This window comes from Hippocampus bargibanti, linkage group LG13 (genome assembly GCF_051943395.1).
Source record: "Hippocampus bargibanti isolate YZ-2025 linkage group LG13, ASM5194339v1, whole genome shotgun sequence".
Classification (NCBI taxonomy): domain Eukaryota; kingdom Metazoa; phylum Chordata; class Actinopteri; order Syngnathiformes; family Syngnathidae; genus Hippocampus; species Hippocampus bargibanti.
In genome coordinates this window covers 1,734,740-1,753,856 of record NC_142746.1, presented here as the reverse complement: position 1 = coordinate 1,753,856, position 19,117 = coordinate 1,734,740, and the positions used below count along the sequence as shown (strand labels likewise).

General features: G+C 41.4%; 1 protein-coding gene across 2 annotated transcripts in view; it reads left to right on the top strand.

Moving 5' to 3' along the window:
* The window catches only part of srbd1 (S1 RNA binding domain 1), a 121,224-nt gene that overhangs the window by 39,313 nt on the left and 62,794 nt on the right, over positions 1-19,117 (top strand). For both annotated transcript variants that reach the window (XM_089012615.1, XM_089012614.1), the window contains exons 14-15: positions 10,413-10,504; positions 16,765-16,847. In XM_089012615.1, coding sequence (XP_088868741.1) covers positions 10,413-10,504; positions 16,765-16,847 — 175 coding nt within the window. The remainder of the gene's footprint in view (positions 1-10,412; positions 10,505-16,764; positions 16,848-19,117) is intronic.

Sequence of the window (19,117 nt, the reverse complement as noted above, 5' to 3'; positions counted from 1 at the left end):
CCAGATAGTGCCCTGCCTGTTCTCATTTTGAGAATCAGAATCAGAAAGACGTTCATCATCCCACAATGGGGACATTTTCAAGATAATTTCATTCATGTTTTCGTGTCTTTCGTGTTTGTGTCTTTTAGTCTTTCATTCCGTCCATCAAAGAGTGGACAAATTGACATTTCAAAGCAGCAAAGTGATGAAAGGAAGACGAAAAGGAAAGGGAGAAGTAGAAAAACAAAATACAGGAGCTGCTGTAAAGGCAGCCACTCTCGCGGCGTCATCTTGAAGTAAAAAAAAAAAATAAAAGAATGACAATGTAACATTCAATCTTCTGCACCGTCTTTGTTGCATGAAGCAGTTCTAGATGAAAGAGGATAGGATCAAAGCGTTCTTTTCACTAGTGCATCAGGTACGTAATGATGGCTACATGTCGGCTACGAGCTAAATATTGAAAGCAAGCACCAAGCTGTAGCATCCATTGATGAAAAAGAGATTGTCTCACGTGTATCCGTTTCAATTTCAACAATTCCCCAATCACAAACGTTGCTAGCATTTTCATGCTGCCGAAAAGGCGCGACCGCTTCATGTGATAGACGCAGATAGAAAGGAAAATAATAATACGAATAATAATACGACAACACAAAGACACACTCAGTCATTCAGTCTTAGCAAAGTGATTAAAGTTAATGGAAAGGAAAGAAAGAAGTAGAAAAACAAAATACAGGAGCTGCTGTCAAGGCAGCCGCTCTCGCGGCGCCATCTCGAAGTTAAAATAATAAAATCACAAATAATACGACAACACAAAATACACAGTCAACGTGATGGAAGTAAATGTAAAGGAAAGGAAGAAGTAGAAAAACAAAATACAGGAGCTGCTGTCAAGGCAGCCACTATCGCAGTGCCATCTTGAAGTGAAAAGAACAAAATAAATATGACAACACAAAAACAGAGTTATTCATTCTTAAGCACTTTCTGTACCCTATTTGTGACATGAAGCAGTTCTAGATGAAAGAGAAGAGGATCAAAGCCTCCTTTTCACCAGTGGATCAGATACGTCATTGTGGAATGTGCACGTAGGCTACAAGCTAAATGTGGAAAGCAAACACAAAGCTGTAGCATTCATTGACAAAAAAACGAGATTATCTCACATAAATCCGCTTCAATTCAAAGTCGCGACAATTCCCCAATCAAAAACGGTGCTGGCATTCTGGTGCTGCTGAAAAGGCACAATCGCTTCATGTGATAGACGCAGATAGAAAGGAATGGAAGAAGTAGAAAAACAAAATACAGGAGCTTCTGTCAAGGCAGCCACTCTAGCGGCGCCATCTTGAAGTCAGTTTTTCATTCTTAAGCATTTTCTGTACCCTCTTTGTGACATGAAGCAGTTCTAGATGAAAGAGAAGAGGATCAAAGCCTCCTTTTCACCAGTGGATCAGATACGTCATTGTGGAATGTGCACGTCGGCTACAAGCTAAATGTTGAAAGCAAACACAAAGCTGTAGCAGTCATTGACAAAAAAACGAGATTATCTCACATAAATCCGCTTCAATTCAAAGTCGCGACAATTCCCCAATCAAAAACGGTGCTGGCATTCTGTTGCTGCCGAAAAGGCACAATCGCTTCATGTGATAGACGCAGATAGAAAGGAATGGAAGAAGTAGAAAAACAAAATACAGGAGCTTCTGTCAAGGCAGCCACTCTAGCAGCGCCATCTTGAAGTCAGTTTTTCATTCTTAAGCATTTTCTGTACCCTCTTTGTGACATGAAACAGTTCTAGATGAAAGAGAAGAGGATCAAAGCCTCCTTTTCACCAGTGGACCAGATACGTCATGGTGGAATGTGCACGTTGGCTACAAGCTAAATGTTGAAAGCAAACACCAAGCTGTAACATCCATTGACGATGAAGAGATTATCTCACATAAATCCGCTTCAATTCAAAGTCGCGACAATTCCCCAATCAAAAACGGTGCTGGCATTCTGGTGCTGCTGAAAAGTCACAATCGCTTCATGTGATAGACGCAGATAGAAAGGAATGGAAGAAGTAGAAAAACAAAATACAGGAGCTTCTGTCAAGGCAGCCACTCGAGCGGCGCCATCTTGAAGTCAGTTTTTCATTCTTAAGCATTTTCTGTACCCTCTTTGTGACATGAAACAGTTCTAGATGAAAGAGAAGAGGATCAAAGCCTCCTTTTCACCAGTGGATCAGATACGTCATTGTGGAATGTGCACGTCGGCTACAAGCTAAATGTTGAAAGCAAACACAAAGCTGTAGCAGTCATTGACAAAAAAACGAGATTATCTCACATAAATCCGCTTCAATTCAAAGTCGCGACAATTCCCCAATCAAAAACGGTGCTGGCATTCTGGTGCTGCTGAAAAGTCACAATCGCTTCATGTGATAGACGCAGATAGAAAGGAATGGAAGAAGTAGAAAAACAAAATACAGGAGCTTCTGTCAAGGCAGCCACTCTAGCGGCGCCATCTTGAAGTCAGTTTTTCATTCTTAAGCATTTTCTGTACCCTCTTTGTGACATGAAACAGTTCTAGATGAAAGAGCAGAGGATCAAAGCCTCCTTTTCACCAGTGGATCAGATACGTCATGGTGGAATGTGCACGTTGGCTACAAGCTTAATGTTGAAAGCAAACACCAAGCTGTAACATCCATTGACGATGAAGAGATTATCTCGCGTAAATCCGCTTCAATTCCAAGCTGCGACAATTCCCCAATCAAAAACAGTGCTGGCGAAAAGGCGCAACCGCTTCATGTCATAGACGCAGATAGAAAGGAAAGGAAGAAGTAGCAAATACAAAATACAGGAGCTTCTGTCAAGGTAGCCACTCTCGCTGCGCCATCTTGAAGTCAAAAACAACAAGGAAAAAACATAATTGAATCGCATTTTCCCTTGTGGGAGCAGCACTTCATCACCAAGCTGCTGACTTTTTCATACGTAATGTATAACGGCTTTTGCGCATGCAGCCGACGCATGACCAAAGCCTTAATCCTGACAACATACATACATGACCCCCCCACCACCACCACCTCCTTCCCGTGTCAACTTTTCGTCTTCTGTATCAGATGAGTCGGTGATGTTCATGCCCCCTCGTCTTTTCCGACCGATCTGATCTGATGGGCTGTTTGTCATTTACCGCCTGTTTATGTATGCCAGTAAGGGTAGAGGGGGGGGGGGGGGGCGCGCTCGCAGGCCATCAGAGTGTGTATCCGTCCGTCTCTTGGAATATTTGGACAGCAAGCAGGGGTCAGTCATTTTGTGTGTCAGGCCCAAAGTGGGGGGGGGGGGGGGGGGCGTCTTAAGACCACAAGCGCCAGCCAAGCTTGTGACTTTGCCTCGGGGAGGGACGGCGGGCCCGAGTTTCTTGCATGTGTTTCCAGTGTTGGGGGGGGGGGGGTACATCATTGCAAACAGGCCACTAATGACTTTGTGTGACCCGCGCAGCCTCGGAGCAGGCCGGCAGACGACCTTCTGCTGCCTGCCAGCTCGCCGCTACGCCGGCCGACGATGGGGGGGGGGGGGTCAGAGCTGGATCTGTGACGGCGCCGTCTGCCGGCGGACTCCCCAACTGGGCTTGATTCGCTTAGACGTGATCGGGTGCTTTGCCTTGCCTTCTCACCCTTTGCGCCCAAATGGCATTTAAAAAGCAACTGAAAACGTTAAGACCGCTTTGTTGGCCCCCTTACCACGGTTTAACCACCATTTTCTCGTCATTTGTCATCAAGAGGTACAGTCAATCCTGGGTTTTTGACCATAATCAAATCCAAGTCAAGAAAACAACATTTTTAAAGCACTTTTTAATTATTTTACAGCATATACTGGATAAACACGTCATAAAAGACCAAGTCATTTGTAAAATACAGTGAGACCTCAACTTACGAACTTAATTGGTTCCCAGACAGAGTGTGTAAGGCGAAAAGTGTGTATCTCAAAAAAAAATTCCCATAGGAAACCATTAAAATGGGAATAATCTGTTCCCGGGTTTTCATAAAATATAGCTTTTAACTAAATAAGCCTTAAAACTCCACACAACATACCTTATTGTATGTATAATAAATGTGCTATTGTATTGTAATGAAAGAAATACACTGCATTGTGGGGTTTTTTTTCGGTCCCATCATAGTAAAATTATCAGCAAAAAGCTCCAAGTAGGCGATCGACGTGTGCATTCAATGAGAGGGGGTGTGCAAAGTAGCGCCGGCTGGAGCGCTGTTCGGTCGTGTGCTTCCGCCGAAGATCACTCCGCCAGCCGTGGTGGGTGTGTATTATGAAAATAGTGCTTATTATGAGGTTTAATTTTCATAAATTAGAGCAGGGGTGTCAAAGTCATTTTTTTGCCGCGGGCCACATTGTAGTTATGGTTTCCTCTCGAGGGCCGTTATGAATTTGGGGAACCCATTAGAATGTTTAAATCCCTTCAAATATTACATATAGAGCACACAGCAAATTAATGAATACAGTAAAGTCTCGTTATATCGATAGTCCCGGTTATATCGATACTATTTCTATGCACGCCCGGAGAAAATTACATGCAAACAGGGTCGGATATATCGACAGTCCCGGTTATATCGATATTTTTTCAGACTCCCTTGAATATCGATATAACGAGACTTTACTGTAACTTTTTTTACTTCAAATCTGAAGCCAAGAATAATGACTTTTATTGTGGTTGACATCCAAAAATATGAAATTTTGGCTCAGATTTTAGCAATCGTCATGAAATTTAACAAGTTTGATTTGCTTTCGCGGGCCGAAAAAAATGATGTGGCGGGCCGGATTTGGCCCGCGGGCCTTGACTTTGACACCTGTGAATTAGAGGTTCTTAAGACGAAAAGTTTGTAAGATAAGATGTTTGTAAGTTGAGGTCTCACTGTACTATAAAAACAAACTGTAATATGTTTTATTTTCAACAATTTTAACATTGGTTAACATTGGAACATAAAAACATCCCTGTCGCTCTGTGTCTGTCACGGGGCGTGTTTGCACCTATCCCAACCGTCTTTGGACAGTAGGCCGCGGTCATCCTGGACCAGTTGCTCGCCAATCACAGGGCACAATAACTTTTCAAACAGTCCTCTGCTTCATATTCCTTAGGACCGATGCTAGGATGTTTTTCCCCAAAATCTTTTTGCATTTGCGTAAATCGTATCTTGGCTCAGACTCTGTCATGCCAACTGCTTTTCATTGATGAAAATAAGCAAAAGTTTGTCCACTTCATATATTTGCGGCCTTTGTTTGCTGAACACGCAAGATCCTTTAGCCTTTAGCCACACTTCTCTTTTTCGGCTGCTGCCGATGGTCAATTCCAGCATCCTGAACTCCTTCACAAACAAAAACTCACTCATATTTCATCTTCATCATCTTTCATCATCATCTTTCTTCATTCTATAGATTTGCACATTATTTTCCTCTATTCTTCGGATAAGCGTCCGATATTACGAAGTTTTCACCAAACACTTTGAAAAAAAGTACTTTTTGCTTTTTTTCAAAAATCTTTATTGAACAATACAAACACGCCTGCTCACGATGAAATGCTACACGATAATAACAAGTCCGATTTGCGTGGAGCTCAACTAGACACGTCTGCTTCTTCGTTAAAATTAAAAAAACTTTATTCAATTATACAAATGCGTCGGTCGCAATGAGGAAGGCACGACACAAAGTGACGTATAAGGCTAGTTGAGTGGTGCATTCAGGTGCGCTCAATTTGGTTGAGAACTGATTTTTTGTCATACAGTGATACCTCAGCTTACAAACTTAATTGGTTGCCAGAAAGTGTGTATAAGGCGAAAAGTGTGTCTTCCAAACATTAATTTCCTATAGGAAACCATTAAAATGAGAATAATCCGTTCCCAGGTCCCCATAAAACATCATTTTCTATTAAATAAGCCTTAAAAGTACACAAAATATGCCTTATTTTATGAATAATAAATGTGCTATTGTATTGTAATTAAATAAATAAACTTGATGGTAGTTGTCAATGGATAGTGGCAATGGTCGACTTAGCGTAATGGTACTGGGACGCTAAGTCACACAAACGCACACCACGTTGGTGTTTTTCAATGATCTTCTGCTATCATCAGAAGTCATTTTCTTTTGCGTCCTCTTCGGCTTAACACTAGCCTGTGGTGAGATCTTTTTAGCTACCATAATAGCAAAAGTACTCCACTCGATAACAAACTACATCTGCACTCAAAGTAAGTGGGTGTGGAAAACTAGTCCGCCATCCACCGTGCCGCTGTGTGGTTTGGTTTGTTCGCCGAAAACTACTTTGTATGCCAAGATTTTATTCTCGCAAATGTAATGTTCGTAAGCCGAAAGGTTCGGGCGCTAAAGCGTTCATAAGCACAGGTATCACTGTATCAGGAAGCGGATGGTATTCGAGTGGTGCATTCAGGTGCGCTCAGTTTGGTTGAGAACTGAATTCCGGTCGAATACCGGTGCAGAAAACCCCCAAAATTTTGGGTTAAAAACCGAATTGGATGAGTTAGAAAACCGAGCTTTGATTGTATTTGCGTTTTGACGATGTCGCCGTCGAGTGTTAAAAGGGGAGGGGCTAGCTCGACGCGGGTGTCGTCCGTTTAATGATCTGTTCCGACTCGGCCCTTCTGAAGGTCATGTGCCACTGCTCGTTAGCGGCGTCGCCATGGCGATATGTCAGCTGTCAGGGGCGATGGATGGCGATCTGACAAAAAAGAACAGGGGGGGGGGGGGGGGGGGGGTCATGCTGGTGACCATGAATAGGAAAGGATGAGCCGCTTTTTTGAAAATTGCAGGCCTCCGGGAGGGAATTGTCAGAGTCCTAGCGGGTGAAAGAAGGCCGCACTTGAAATTGTGCAACATGACGAGGAGGCGCTGACCTCATCATCATGTTAGAAGGCCCCCCGAGGCAACCCCCCCCCCCCGCCCCCCAATTCTTCTTATTTCGCCTTTTCCATCCCAAGGACCGACGTGACAGCTGGCGTCAGGCTTCCTATGCTTTGTGTTTGTGTGCTGATGGATGAAAAAGCATCAGACTCAAGTCTTAATTATTAACACAAAGCCATTTTCACTGAATTATCTAGCGTATTTTCCGGACGATAAGGCACATATCTTATTCCGTACAATTAGAGACAATCCGTCATATACTCCTTAATCAACAGATTGAAAAAAAATGACATAAAAATGACAATACCAACAGTTGTATTTATTCTCCACATGTTTTTAATATTAGAATTCATGTGTAGGTTTTCCACTGTGTGCTAATTATGTGATAATATTTGTAAGTACAGTGGTACCTCAGTTTATGAATTTAATTGGTTCCCAGAATAGATTATTCTCATTATAATTGTTTCCTATGGGAAATTAATTTTTGGAAGACGCACTTTCTGGGAACCAATTAAGTTCGTAAGCCGTATTTTAGATTTACTTTTACTAAAATAATACATCGATACCAAAAGTTTGTCAAATATGTTTCGTCTTAATTAACCCATTGACGCCCAGTGTGTTCATTTGAACACAGATCAATTCATGTTCAAATGCATTCATGTTGTTTCTTGCCACATTAGTTATTGTTTATTATATCTAATTATATTATTGGTTATTATATATCATTATATTATTGTGAATTATGTACTCCGTTTGAAGCTATTTGAGTCTCTGTTTTGATTTTATTTTGATTAAAAAAAAATGAATTGATCTTTGTTCATATGAACATGCGCAGCGTAAATGTGTTAATAATAATAATAATGATAAAAATATTTCTAAGGGCTTTTCAAAACTCTCAAGGACACTTTTCAGATGGACTGATATTTTGCATACATTGACTTACTTTTTGTATTGGTATTTGTACATTTGTAAACAAAAAAGTAGCATGTTATTTATTTATTTAGCTGTTTATTTATGCTAATCGTTTGCAAATGAATTCCGGCCCCCAAATGTTGCCTTCCTGCAGAGCACGCTAATGTCCACTAGACGTCAGTAGTATCGCGTGAGCACAGAGGCCCGGATGGGCCTGTGTTTTATTTATGTATGTATTTATTTATGTATGTTTTTATTTATTTATTGATTTATTTTGTAAATCCTTTGACTCAGCAAGCGCTGCTCAGAAATTTGGGGTGGGTGTCAACGTAGGGCTCAGTTAGAAGCTGTAGGAGGTGTGACAAATGGGAAGGTAATGTTTGTCCTGGCAAGGTTACATTTATAATAATAATAATAATAATAATAATAATAATAATACATTTCATTTATAAGCACCTTTCAAAACTCTCAAGGACACTTTACAGTCACAGGATCAGGATATTTTTACAGTGATAACTCAGCTTACGAACTTAATTGGTTCCCAGAAAGTGTGTGTACGGCGCAAACTTCATCTTCCAAATATGTTTTCCCATAAGAAACCATTAAAATGAGAATAAGGTGTTCCCAGTTCCCCATAAAACATATTTTCTTTATTAAATAAGCCTTAAAGGACAACCGACATCTCCGGACAAGTTGTGTCCATAATTTGTAAAATGGCTTCAAATGACTTCTGAGCGTATTTTAATAAGATTCCACCACATATAGCTATATTTTACGTTTTAAGACTCGCGCTGAACATTCAGGAAGTCTTGTTTTTGAGTTGGTGACGAGTCTGTACGTGACGTCAGAAAAGGACCGCCTCCTGACCGTAAAAAAGACACATTGTAGCTTCTTTCCATCACTTCAATGTATTTTGCTTTACTGTTTTTTTTTTTTTTTTTAAACCTTGTGTTGCCGCCAGAAGCCGCCAGCAGAGGGAGTCCAAGCTCCATGGAAAGAATTTATGAGCCTGTGGAAACGGGCTGATTCATTCCTCACAGGAGCTGGTCTGCCTCTTTTGTGGGACGTTACATTGCAGTCCAGATGCCTCAAAATGACACGGAAGGACTTCTTTAATCGATTGCAAACATGTATGCTTTCCTCTTCAGAACTATTTGAATCATATTCATAACTGGATGAATAACAAGAAAGCATATTCTCTAAATCTGAAGCCATTGTTTGGATTCTCCAGCAATGCAAGACGTCTTGGTGTGATGTCACGAACAGGGGGCGGGACTTTCTGAAAATGCCCAATTCGCAGCTCAATTTTTTGCAGATTTTGCACACTTTAGGTCATTTTTATTGGTGTTTTGCATTTGAATAAAAATATCATACTGCGTGTTTTGGGTATTTTAGATCAAACGTTTTTCTGATGTCAGTTAAAAAAAACAAAAAGTGACGTCGGTTGCCCTTTAAAACTACACAAAATCTATCTTATTTTATTTATATATATATATATATATATATATATATATATATATATATATATATATATATATATATATATATATATATATATATATATACAGTAAAGTCTCGTTATATCGATATCTGATATATCGATAGTCCCGGTTATATCGATACTATTTCTATGCACGCACGGAGAAAATTACATGCAAACAGGGTCGGATATATCGATAGTCCCGGTTATATCGATATTTTTTCGGACTCCCTTGAATATCGATATAACGAGACTTTACTGTATATATATATATATATACAGTATCGGTTATATCAATAGTACTGCTTATTACGATACTATTTCTATGAACTCAAGGAAAAAATTACATGCCCGCAGGATCTGATATATCGATAGTCCGGTTATATCGATATTTTTTCCGACTCCTGAGAATATCGATATAACGAGACTTTACTGTATATATATATATATATATATAATAAAGTCGTTTTATTGACCTTTGTGATGGTCGTTGATGTAGTTGCCTCTTGATGATATCCTAGTGAAGTTGCTGTGCTTTCTCGGCGATAATACCCTCACTCACACTGTCCCCTGCTAGCTTGGTGTTAATGAAAAGTTAGTCCAAATCAACAGAAGTTTTTCAACCTCTTCTATTGCCTGAGACCGTTGCTTAGACAACACAGAAACACCCATAATAGCTTCCTTGTTCTTAAGGATGGTAGCAATGGTCGACTTAGCGTACCGTTACTGGGATGCTAAGTCACATAAAAGCACACCCCGTTGGTGTTTTTTAATGATCTCCCTCTTCTGCTCGACCGTCATTTTCTTTTGTGTCCTCTTGGGCTTAACACTAGCCTGTGGTGGGGTCTTTTTCGCTCCCATAATACCAAAGTACTGTGATTTGGTTCATCTGCCGAAAACTAGTTAGTCTGCCAAGACTATATTCTCGCGAATTTAATATTCGTGAGGCGAAACGTTCGTGAGCTAAAGTGTTCGTCAACTGAGGTGTCACTGTAGTCCACCACTTGTTACCAACAGCAGTTGGAAAGTTACTAAAATATCATCATGACGTCTTTCATATTAACTGTCACAAATGTTTCTTTTTAATTCATCATAATTCAATCCTGGTCACCCCTCCTCTTGAATAACGAACTCCACTTTTTTCGCCACGCCAGTATCACCAACGAGGCCGGCGCGTCCATCTACAGCGTGAGCCCCGAAGCAGTCAAAGAAATGCCTGATTTGGACCCGAACCTTCGAAGTGCAGGTAACGATGATGCTCAAATCCGATGATGATGATGATGATGATTGATGGCATTTTTATGATATTTCCTCTCGAGCGGGACTATTGCCACTTTTTGGGGTGAATATCTGGCTTTGCTATTAGACGGACTTACGCGTTCCACCACGTACTCCATCACCGAGCGCCCAGCGGTAACATTGAAACAGCCTTGCAGAGAACAAATGTTTCCAGCAGACTTCCTCTATAAAAAAGCCTTTAAATCAAGCGGGACTGAATTATTCCTCACCCATTTCCTGTCATCAGCAGCACTTTTTTTCTCCTTTTGCGGCCATTGTCATGTCATTCTGGTGTTCTTTGAAGATCCCACTATGGGGTGAAGTGCGTGGAGCGTCCGGCGCTCCCATGGATGTCTGTGGCAGTATAAAACCATATTTTAACTCGGCGGCAAGAAGACCCTTGTTTGGGTTCAGTCTCTCCACAAGCACACACACGTTTGTGCAACATGGTGGGGACGGGGTGTGTGAGGGATTCGTCCTGTGGGAACCCAATTTCAAACATAAATACAGTAAAGTCTCGTTATATCGATATTCAAGGGAGTCCGAAAAAATATCGATATAACCGGGACTATCGATATATCCGACCCTGTTTGCATGTAATTTTCTCCGTGCGTGCATAGAAATAGTATCGATATAACCGGGACTATCGATATATCCGATATCGATATAACGAGACTTTACTGTATATATATATTTATGACATTCATAAAAATTGGATTTTAGGACCCAAATTTTTATGAGCCTGAAACAAAAATACACATACACGTTTTTGCTAGATGGTGGGGACGAGGTGTGAGAGGGATTCGCCCTGTGGAAACCATAAATATATATATATATTTATGAAATTCAATTTCAAACAAACAAAAATACACATACACGTTTTTGCTAAACGAGGTGTGAGAGGGATTCGCCCTGTGGATATATATATATTTATGAAATTCATAAAAATTGGATTTTAGGACCCACATTTTTCTGAGCCTGAAACAAAAACACACATACACGTTTTTGCTAGATGGTGGGGACGAGGTGTGAGAGGGATTCGCCCTGTGGAAACCCAATTTCAAACATTAAAAATATATATTTATGAAATTCATAAAAATTGGATTTTAGGACCCACATTTTTCTGAGCCTGAAACAAAAACACACATACACGTTTTTGCTAGATGGTGGGATGAGGTGTGCAACGGTTGCGCCCTGTGGGAGCCCAATTTCAAACATGAAAAAAACTATATTTATGAAATTCATAAAAAATGGATTTTAAGACCCAAAAAAATCTGAGCCTGACAAAAAAACGTGTGTATGTTCTTGTTTCAGGCTCCAAAAAATGTGGGTCCTAAAATCACATTTTTATGAATTTTATGTATATTTTTTTCAGGTTTGAAATTGGGTCCCCACCATATTGCAAAACCCTGCATTTGTGTGTGTGTGTGTGTGTGTGTGTGTGTGTGTGTGTGTGTGTGTGTGTGTGTGTGTGTAAAAAAATTTGGGTCCTAAAGTCCAATTTTTATGAATTTCATAAATATATTTTTTTCCTGTTAAAAATTGGGTTCCCACGGGACAAATCCCTCGCACACCTCGTCCCCACCATGTAGCAAAAACGTGTGGGTCTTCTCATTTCAGGCTAAAAAAAATGTAGGTCCTTAAATCACGTTTTTATGAATTTCATAAATATATATTTTTTCATGTTTGAAATTGGGTTCCCATGGGGCAAATCCCTCGTACACCTCGTCCCCACCATCTAGCCAAAACGTGTGTGTGTGTTTTTTGTTTCAAGCTCAGAAAAAATTGGGTCCTAAAATCCAATGTTTATGAATTTCATAAATATGTATTTTTTTTCATGTTAAAATTGGGTTCCCACGGGACGAATCCCTCACACACCCCGTCCCCACCATCTAGCAAAAGCGTGTGTGGGTTCTCATTTCAGGCAAAAAAAAATGGTGTCCTAAAATCCAATTCTTATGAATTTCATAAATATATATTTTTTTCATGGGGGAAACGCTCTAAAATGGCAGAAGCAAATTCCTTTCTGGTGTTTCACCTGCATAGTGACACATAAGGCCAACCAACCAACTTTTTTTCTCCCTCCTTCCTCCAAGTAACAGTAAAGTGTCTTGCTAAAAAACAAGATTTAATCAGAGTTAAGATGGACGCTGCAGAGCAAAGAGGACGGGAGGCTTTGCCTGCCTGGTGCACCGAGCAAGGGCAGGTTTGAAACTCCATCCCCGTCTAAATATTTTCTCAGGCTGCAGCCTCCCACCGCAGCCACAGTGTCCACAAAAAGAGAGAGGTGAGCTCTAGAGTCCAGACATACTCCCTCCCTTCCCCCTTGTATCCCCCCTCCCACCATCTTTGCGCTTTGGAGCCCATCTCTTTTTTTTTTCATCCCCTTGTCCTCTGGCAAGGACATCCAAGTCCGATGTCCCCTACTCAAGATGGCACCGCGAAAGTGGCTGCCTTTCCAGCAGCTCCTATATTTTGTTTTTCTACTTCTTTCTTCCCTTTCCATTTACTTACACCACTTTGCTAAGACTGAATGACTGACTGCGTCTTTGTGTTGTCGTATTATTTGTTATTGTGTTTTTGTACTTCAAGATGGCTGCCGTGCGAGTGGCTGCCTTTCCAACAGCTCATTTATTTTGTTTTTCTACTTCTTTCCTTTCCTCTTCCTTTCATAACTTTGCTGCTGTGTTACTTCCGGGTAGAGTGAACGCGGGCGCGAATGGCTGCCGCTGCTCACCCGCACAAAAAAATCCCATGACTTTAAAGTGTCCTTGAGAGCTTTGAAACGCGCTTCGAAATAAAATCTAATATTATTAATTAGTATTACTCAAAAGTCATCATTCTTGATTCTACCCAAAGTTGTAAAATATCTCGCGAGTTTTACTGAAGAAGCCTTGTGCGCAAAACAGGGGGATGTTGTCCTGCGTCTTCCCACAAATCCCACAGGAAAAAAAAATGCTGCATTCATTGAACAATGTGCAAAAACATGCCGCAATTCCGGGTAACCCTGACAAGAGCCACAAAAAAAAACCCTCATGATAACCGTGTCGTAAATGCGCCAAAAATCCCACAAGAGAACGAGCCCAGCAGCCATTTCGATGTTTGTTCTCACTCTCTGAACTCATTGACTGTCAAATATGCAGAAATGTGTGCACTCCAGTGGCAGGGTTTTTGTCATTTTCACTTTAAATTGCAGCACCCACAGAATATCAATTAAAAAAAACAAGGGCGCAGAAAATCCGACAAGACCCTCCGCACCCTGGTCACCACCTTTTCCCAGCGACTCCCCTCAAGCAGGCGCTACCTATCCAAATCCAGCGTACATTCCAACAGCTTCTTCCCCCGTCGCCATTAACTCTATCAACAGTAACCAAAATAGAACAGTATAGTGCCTCTTTGCCATTTTTTCATGATGATACTAGTGCAGCTTGTAAAATTCCTTGTGTGTTCTACATACTTGGCCAATAAAGATTCGGACATTGATATTGAATTTTAGGACTACATAAACATTCAATGCAGCGTAAAAAAAACTGAAGAGTTAATTCCTAAGTTGTATGGGTCTGGAGTTATATGAGCTTGAAATGAAGGCAGCCATCCAAAATACAATGCAATACATCCATATTGGTTTATATAGCGCTTGAACAACAGCTGAAGTTGTAACAAAGTGCGAACATGGAGAAAAAAAATCTGCATTTAGTGTGAATATTTCTTGGTTTATTTATCCAGCTAGGTAGCTAGCTATTTGCTATCTAACTGGCTGGCTATATAGCTAGCTATCGATGAACTATATAGCGATCTAGCTGGCTGGCTAACATGGACAAAAGGCCAATGCTGCCCTCTCGTGGAAGTGGAAAACATGGTCAGAGGTCTGGACAGCGCTTTTGGCTAGCTGTTGGCTATCTATTAGCTATTTATTAGCTATCCATTAGCAAGCTGGGTAGATATTAGCTGTATAGCTGACTAGCTGTTGGCTATCTGGCTATCTATTACATATTTATTTGCTAACCGCTATCTAGCTCGCTTTCTATCTATTTGAGTTACTATGGGGTTGAGTGAACGCTGGCGCATTTGGCTGCCGCTGCTCACCCACAGAAAAGGTTTATCCTGCGACTGTAAAGTGACCTTGAGAGTTTTGAAAACCGCTTAGAAATCAAATGTATTATTATTATTATTATTATTATTATTATTATTATTATTATTATTATTTATCATCACCCAAGCAAGCAAATTGGCGGTTTTGTGTTTATTATATTTGTTAGTCATTATAGTGCCTTGCACTCTGGGTCCGAGTGAGAGAGAGGACAGTCCAGTGAGACCTTGGCTAATGAACTTAATTGGTTCCCAGACAGTGTGTAAGGCGAAAACTGTGTATCCCAAAAATTAATTTCCCATAGGAAACCATTAAAATGAGAATAATACATTCCCAAGTCTCCATAAAATATAATTTTCAACTAAATAAGCCTTAAAACTACACACAACATGCCTTATGCTATGTATAATAAATTTGCTATTGTATTGTAATGAAAGAAATACACTGCACTGTATAATAAAGTCACTTTATTTACATTTGTGATGGTCATTGATGGCTTGATGGAATGGCGTTGGAGGTCAGAGGGAATTGCTGTTTGGAAAGAGTCACATTCCACGAGGACTGTAATTAAAGAAATAAACTACTGTAAAATAAAGTTTTATTTCCCTTTGTGATGGTCGTTGATGGCTTATGGAAGGAGAGTCACCTTCTACAAGGACTGTTGGTAACTCAACCTATGGTGTGGCTTCCCTTCTTTGCTTCTTTGGAGACTCTATCATTTTTTATGACTAAAAACCTCTTAATTGACACCTGTTGCTTTCTGACTTGTAAGCTGAGGCTTCACATTATCGTTCATCATGTTGATGATTCTCATAGCCACAGTCTTTTCTGGATGGAACTGTTCGATCAAAGCCTGCACATCATTCCACTTGGCCAACATTGCCTTGATGAGCTCACTTGATTCTGCAGCCATCTCCTCCTCGACCTCAGATGTTCTCGAACCATCCGTTGCTGGCTTTAAAAACCTCAATAAGCGCCGAACTTCCAGGTTGCCTAATGGCGATATCGGCGTGACTTAGCCGTGCTTTCTCGCATATAATTGCTTTACTCACGCTGTCGCCGGATAGCTGCTTTTCGTTAATCCAAATTAAAAGACGTTTTTCAACTTTTTCGATTGCCTGAGACCGTTGCTTTGACAGCACGGGAACACCTTTTGACGCACCTTTGATGGCTTCTCTGTTGCGGAGGATGGTAGCAATGGTTGACTTAGCATAGCCGTGTTCGGCCACTAAATCACACAAACGCACACTACCTGTTTTTCAATCATCTCCTTCTTCTCCTCGACTGTAATCTTGTTTTGTGTCTTCTTCGGCTGAACACGAGCCTGTGGATGTCTTTTTCGGTCCCATAATAGCAAAATTATCTGTAAAAAACTCCTTGGAGGCATCGATGTTTGCATTCAGAGAAAGGAGAGAAAGAGGGTGTGGAAAGGTGGGCCGGCCGGCTGTGGTGCTGTTCGGTTGTGTGCTTTTGTGTTCTTCCGCTGAAGATTACTCCGCCAGCCGTGGTGGGGGGTGTGTATCGCGAAAAGTAGTGTGTATTCCAAGGTTTAATTTTCGGAATTTAATCTGCGCACGTCGCGCATATTAGCATATTTGACAATAAAGCTGACTTTGACTTAAAAAAAAATAACTAAACCCGAACAAATTCGGGAATGGCGCTGTAATATCACATTTTCAATTCCCTGAATCAATTCGAGAATGGCAGTGAATGAGTTCAAGTGTTTTTTGCATTCCATTCGTGTGCTTGTTGCGTCCGCTGTGGTGAAGTCATGTTTGTTCAATTTGCCATTTATTTATTTGCGATTGTTTTCATTTGGAATCCTTTGCCAGCCTGGTCATGGAAAAATACATTTTCCCGTTGAATTGACGCCTTGAGGCGCACACGGCTATTAATTGTGCGCACGCGGCATTTCGAAATAAGTCACTCTCAAGGTGTTGCGCGCGTGCACGAGCCCCCACCCCCCAACATTGTTCATGAATCTAAATGAAAGATGCAGACGGCTCTAATTTAAAGCCAGCATTAATTATTATCGGCCTGTCAAAATGGAACCTCAGGCCTTGTTCGTAATAAGAGGACAATTAAAAATATTCAATAACCTGCTTCATGCCTGACCGCTCGTCTGCGTGTGTCAACAGTGTCCATCGGAAGGCGCGTCCAGGATCCGTTGGCCGAACTTGTGAAGATCGATCCAAAACACATCGGCATTGGAACGTATCAGGTAATGACTATTCCCGGTCTTTCGGGGGGGTGGAGGGGGACGCAAATACAGTGATACCTCAGCTCACGAACTTAATTGGTTCCCAGAAAGTGCGTGTAAGGCGAAAAGTTCGTCTGCCAAACATTTACTTCCCATAAGAAACCATTAAAATGAGAATAATCCCTTCCCAGGTCCCTATAAAACATCATTTTCTACTAAATAAGTCTTAAAACTACACATCATATACAGTAAAGTCTCGTTATATCGATATTCAAGGGAGTCCGAAAAAATATCGATATAACCGGGACTATCGATATATCCGACCCTGTTTGCATGTAATTTTCTCCGTGCGTGCATAGTAATAGTATCGATATAACCGGGACTATCGATATATCCGATATCGATATAACGAGACTTTACTGTACCTTATTTTATCTATAATAAATGTGCTATTGTATTGTAATGAAAGAAAGAAATTGTTCTGTATTATAAAGTGGTTTTATTGACCTCTGTGATGGTCGTTGATGTAGTTGCCTCTTGATGATATCCGAGTGAAGTTGCCGTATTTTCTCGCCTATAATACCATCACTCATACGGTCCCCTGCTCGCCGCTTTTAATTAATCCTAATCAACCTCTTCTATTGCCTGAGACCGTTGCTTAGACAACACGAAAACACCCTTAGCCACACACACACCCTTAATAGCTTCCTTGTTCTTAAGGATGGTAGCAATGGTCGACTTAGCATACTGGTACTGGGACGCTAAGTCACACAAATGCACACCTTGTTGGCGTTTTTCGATGATCTCCTTCTTCTGCTCGGCCGTCATTTTCTTTTGTGTCCTCTTCGGCTTAACACTAGCCTGTGGTTTCGGTCCCACAATAGCAAAATACTCCACTCGATAACAATCCACGTCTGCACTCAGAGGAAGTGGGTGTGGAAAACTAGTCCGCCAGCCACCGTGGCGCTGTTCGACCGTGAGGTTTGGTGTTTATCCGCCGAAAACTAGTCCACCAGCCACCGTGGCGCTGTGTGGTTTGGTTCATTCGCCGAAAACTCGTTCGTATGCCAAGATTATATTCTCGCAAATTTAATGTTCGTGAAAATGAAAAGTTTGTGAGCGTTCGTAAGCTGAGGTATCACTGTACGGGCCCTCGCGCACGAGGGAGGAGATAGAAGAAGAGGCACCCCGAGGTTTGTAGATGGAGTCAGTGGAGGCACCGTGTCAACACATGACGCTAGCGGTGAGCGCTAACTCAATTAATGGCCTGGAGTGATGCGTGTTTTTGCTTGCGCTCCGGCTACGTGGCCTCCACATGTGCGTGCGTGCGTGTGTGAACTGGCCGTTTTTCAAAAGCTAAAGGGTTGCACTCGTTTTCAACTTGGGATAAAGAGGTGTTTTCATTTTACGATTGGCGATTTTTGAGAAATGTCACTTGGATTCAGGATGCAAGGTGACCACTGTCCAAATCAAGGGTGTTAAAGTCCTTTATTGTGGCAGGGCAGATTGTTCTTACAGTTTCCTCTCGAGGGCCGTTATGAATTTGGGGAAGCCATTAGAATGCTTCATCCCCTATACATATTACATCTAGAGCGTACAAAAAATTAATGAACACGTTTTCAAATCCGAAATCCAAAATAATGAGTGTTATCATGGTTTACGTACGACAATTTGACATTTTGGTTCCGACTTTAGCAAGCATCATGGAAATTGACACGCTTGATTTGCTTTCGTGGGCCGAATAAAATGAGGTGGCGAGCCAGATTTGGACCCTGGGCCTTCACTTTGACACCTGGGTTGTCAGGGATTAGCCATCTAGCTGAATAGAAAGAGAGCTTGCTAGCTCGCTAGCTGTATAGCTTGGTCTTTAGTGAGCTCACGAGCAAGCTAGCTCAATAGATGAGCATAGCACTTGACAAGCTTGATTTGCTTTCGCGGGCCGAATACAATGATGATTGCGGGCCAGATTTTGCTCCCGTGCCTTGACTTTGACACCTGTGTTGTAAGGGATTAGCCTTGATCGCTAGCTAGCTCTCTCTTTGGCTCGCTCTCTTGCTAGATTGCTTTCTTGCTTGCTATCTCTCTCGCGAGCTAGCTACCTCGTTATAGCTCTCCCGCGAGCTATCTTGCTCGCTCGCTGACTACATTGCTAGCTAGCTGTTTCACTAGCTAGCTACCTTGCTATAGCTCGCTCACTAGATATCTCGCTCGCTCGCTAGCTACCTCGCTCGCTATCTACCTCGTTCGATAGCTATCGTGCTCGCTACTTAGCATGATCGTCAGCTAGCTAA